The 3,979-nt window shown below is 46.2% G+C and overlaps 1 protein-coding gene across 1 annotated transcript in view; it reads right to left on the reverse strand.

Moving 5' to 3' along the window:
* Positions 1-667: 667 nt before the first annotated feature.
* Positions 668-3,979, reverse strand: part of COMMD3 (COMM domain containing 3) — a 20,966-nt gene continuing 17,654 nt past the window's right edge. Inside the window, exons 2-8 of the mRNA XM_033512548.1 lie at positions 3,041-3,403; positions 2,873-2,936; positions 2,749-2,783; positions 2,390-2,450; positions 2,248-2,304; positions 2,088-2,147; positions 668-1,036 (exon numbers count right to left, since the gene is read on the reverse strand). Of these exons, the coding sequence (XP_033368439.1) occupies positions 977-1,036; positions 2,088-2,147; positions 2,248-2,304; positions 2,390-2,450; positions 2,749-2,783; positions 2,873-2,936; positions 3,041-3,403 (700 nt within the window). The 3' untranslated portion in view covers positions 668-976. The remainder of the gene's footprint in view (positions 1,037-2,087; positions 2,148-2,247; positions 2,305-2,389; positions 2,451-2,748; positions 2,784-2,872; positions 2,937-3,040; positions 3,404-3,979) is intronic.

A 3,979-nucleotide genomic window follows, 5' to 3' on the forward strand; every position in this document is an offset into this window, starting at 1 on the left:
TTTTCCGCCCCGAGCGGCGTCGGGAGCCGGTGGCGCGGGGACCGCGGTGTCCCCACACCCCGCGGGTGGGACGGACGGCCGCCGGAGCGGGAGGGAGAGAACCGGGGAAACCCTCGCGGTGCTCGCCTCCGGCGAGGATAAGACGCCGCCCGCCGCTGGGGCGCGGAGGAGCGGAGAGGAAAAAGCCCTGCTCCGCGGCGAGAGACCGGCCGCCGCCGCGCATCATCCGCGGGGCCACTCTCACTCGCCGGCAGGTGCGGACGGACCGCGACTCGGAGCCCCTCCGCACCTGCCGGCGGAGCGAGCGGCCCCGCGGAGAACAGCGGAGCCGGGCGCGGCCCGAGGCGAGCGGGAGATGCCGGCAGCAGCCGCGCCGTCGAGCCGGAGCCGCCACCCGGCTCCGCTCCGTGGAACCTGCCGGCTTTTCGTGAGGCGCCCCGGGTCCGCAAGATTAAACCGAATCCTTTCTTGCTCCCCCGCGCCGGGGTCCAACTTTTCATGGTAGGAGAGATGTTAAGATCAGCTGGAAATGACAAAGCGAGGCGGGCGATTTAGCAAACGCGCCGTAGCCGCGGCACGGGAAGAAGGCGCTTTTGCCTCACCGAGCTGATCTAACGTTTAGCATCTTGCTTTTAGGTACAGCTAATTCATCCACAGAAAGAGCACAACAGGCGCGAATAAACTTTTATTAGATCAGTGAGAAAAATTAGCAGTGACAGTTGTAAAAATATACAAAATAAGATAGAAGGTACACTTTGATGACGTGACAGTTCAACAGATATTTAACGGGAGTTAATAAAAAAAAAAAATTACATGAGCAAGGAATACCCAGTGCAGACGTAAAAAAGTTGCTTTGCTTAATTTACATCCAAGGACTTAAAAAAAACCCCAGTTTGCATCAAGAGATGAAAGACATTTGTCATTTAGGAGACACTTAGGAAGGAGAGTGCTTCAGCAGGCTGACACCTTCCTTCAATCACATCTGAGTCGCTCGTTCTAGACTTTTTGCAGCATCTTTTAGCTTTCCCACTAAATCCTATGAGATGAAATAGAGTCTTAGAATAAGCATGTTTTTAAAAGGTCAGCTAGTAGAACAGAGTGGTTTTTTTTATACAGAGGCACAAGTCAAACTAGCACCTTGTAGCACAAAGAAGTGTTGCAAATGATGAACAATGCAAGCAAATAATTAAATACCTCTGTATTTTACAATGTAGTCAGAAAACTGGGAACTGAAGGAAAATACTTTTTAAAATGTATTTTCTCCTAAAATAGATCTTTACTATTAACACGTAGATTTTATTGGTATCGCCACAATAGCTAATGCTGACATTTGCTTCAGGCTTTGAAGTACAAGATGGACTTCTAAAACACTGAAAATATTTTGAGTACAATTTTGTAGTAGGACCATTCTTCAGCCAAAGCACATCAGATTTCACCATGCCAGCAAGCTGACTAGGAACACTCATTACTGACAAAAGGACAACTTTTGAGACACATTTAACAGGAGAAGGTGTAAAACTTAAGTTTTAATATCTTGCTTTTCCTCTCCCAACAAGTCCTCTTCCCGATCCTCCACAGTTTGGTCACTTCCAAGCATTACAATACCTCTATTGTTCAGTTACACATTTAAATCGCTAAACAAAGATTAACGTTTGTTTCAGGACATTTCTTACATGTCATTTACACCACTGAAGAGCCTTCAGTTCCTTCTCTATTTTTAATCATGACACATTTAAATCACTGAACCAGCTTCTTTAATCATTTCTCTAAAGCACGGGAAATCAGAGTTTCAGAAAATGAAGAGTTTCCTCCCACATATACATATGGATTACAGTTATGAAAACAGACAAAATATTTATGCACGTATGTAAAACACTCCCCACGCAACTAAATTCAGTTACTTTGCAACTTTATTTGAAAAGACAGTAAAAATACACTTGGAAAACTTTAATGGAAAATTTTCTTACCCCTCCCCCCAGTACTGGATTTTTTTTTTTCTTAAGTAACAGTGTATATGATTTCATTTTGTTTGGCAAGATGTTATCCTCAATAGGGGCTAAGCATAGAATGATGAAGGAAACAAGTACCTGTAATTGCTCCATCGTACAACTAAAACTAACATCTGGGTGTGATCCTGAATCACTGTTCTGAAGGGGGAAAAAAGCAAAGAAACAGCAATGTCTATTTTATTTTAAAAAATATAATGAAATTGCATTTTTTCCTTTGAGGGTGCTGGGAGTACAGTACCTCTACGTTTAAGGTCACCAAATAGGAAGGCTGATAAGTTTTATGAAGCTGATTGTTCTAAATTAAAAACAAAAAACATATAAAAAAGCCAGGTCTTAGCATTAAAACAGACTACAGAAACACCATAATCTGTTAAAATTACCTTGATCTGATATTCCAAGCGCCAAGACACATCAGTTATATGCAGAGGAGATCTGCCTATGCTGAAAGACACAACTATGCTAAGAGAAAAGGTCATTTTCTCAAGCTGTCCATGAATAAAAAACTTTTTCATGATCTTGGTAGTGCTTCTTGGGAAGCTCTAACAGGTTATTTCAGAGTAGAATTCAAAATGAAGAAAAGTTACAACAGCTGTTTTCTAGAGTTTGTTAAAAATGCACTTTATTTTTTAATGGAACAATATGACTTACTTTAATCATCTAAAGTATGCAGAAGTATTTTCCAGGACACTTTAAAACTAATTGTAAGAGAAACCATGTCTCTGCTGTGTGATTGACCTACCTTCCCAATAGGATTTCCAATGCATCCTTGTTTTTCTGGAGTGACAGAAAGAAATATATTTGCTAAGTTCAATAAATTCCTATGAAATTAGAAAAATTAATATGTTAAAAATTAGTTTAAAAACCTGATATTCGGTGCAAAATTGTTCTATTCTCTCTTTATCCAGTTTGCAGTCTTCCAGGCATGTGCTATGGGAAAAAAGAATTTATTAGTTTTCTGTTAGCATTAACTCAGCAGTACACTTTTAAGTAAAAGCCACTAGAAAACTGGTGTAGCTTCCAAGTACGAGTACCTTATAGCAGATATGTCAGCTTTCTGCTTCCCTGCCTCCAGAATACATGTTGCAGCCGCAGCATGGCAATGCTTTAATACTGTAGGGTCAATATCTTTCAGGTCTGGATCGTCTAAAATAAATGAATTACTGATGACACACTTATTTGCCAAACCCCAGCACACGGTACTGAAGACTGCTGCTCGCCCTTTGAACGCTACCTTTCTCACAAAAACTTTAAAATGAAACACATTTGGTGTTTCAGAGTGAAAGGGCAGAGCAAGTAGGCAAGGTATGAGGAGGCGGAGGAGAAGGCGAGGGGCTGAAGCACTGGCTGGGGCAAGCCGTACCAGGCGGGGCCGTGCGGCGCTGAGCGCCCGCCGCCTTTACAGCTCCTTCCCATTAAAAAGAAAAAAAAAAAGAAAAAAAAAAGAAGTAAAGGGAAAACAAACAAACAAAAACAAAGTAAGAAAGAAGGAAAACCTCAGTTTCCTCTGCGAGCCCCGTCCGCGATCCTCGGCAGCCTAATGGCGAGAAGCGGGGCTGGGACCAGCGGCCGGGAGGGGCACCGGGACCGCCCGCCGCCCCCGCCCGGTACCGGCGGCTCCCACCGTCCGTGGAGGCGGCGGCGGAGTCATTAACACCGCAAAATTAATTGCACGGCCGCGCACCCTCGTGCCGGGGTGGCCGCAGAACGTGCCCAGGCGGGAAGGCCCCCGCAGGGTCGCAGCGGAGCGGGCACACCGCCTGCTCAGCGCACCGCACCCCGCGGACACGAAGGCGCGGGGGGACCCCTCCCGCCCCCGCTATTCGGGACAGGTCGGAGCTTTAATGAAGCGGTCGCGCATTAGCGATGACACCCGCGCAGCGGCACCCTGGAGCCGTCCGCGGGCAGGAGCCGCCCCGCCCGTGTGCGCGGGCAGCGGCCGCCGCAGCGTGGACACGCGGGAACGTACGCGG

Source organism: Parus major, chromosome 2 (assembly GCF_001522545.3).
Source record: "Parus major isolate Abel chromosome 2, Parus_major1.1, whole genome shotgun sequence".
Classification (NCBI taxonomy): Eukaryota; Metazoa; Chordata; class Aves; order Passeriformes; family Paridae; genus Parus; species Parus major.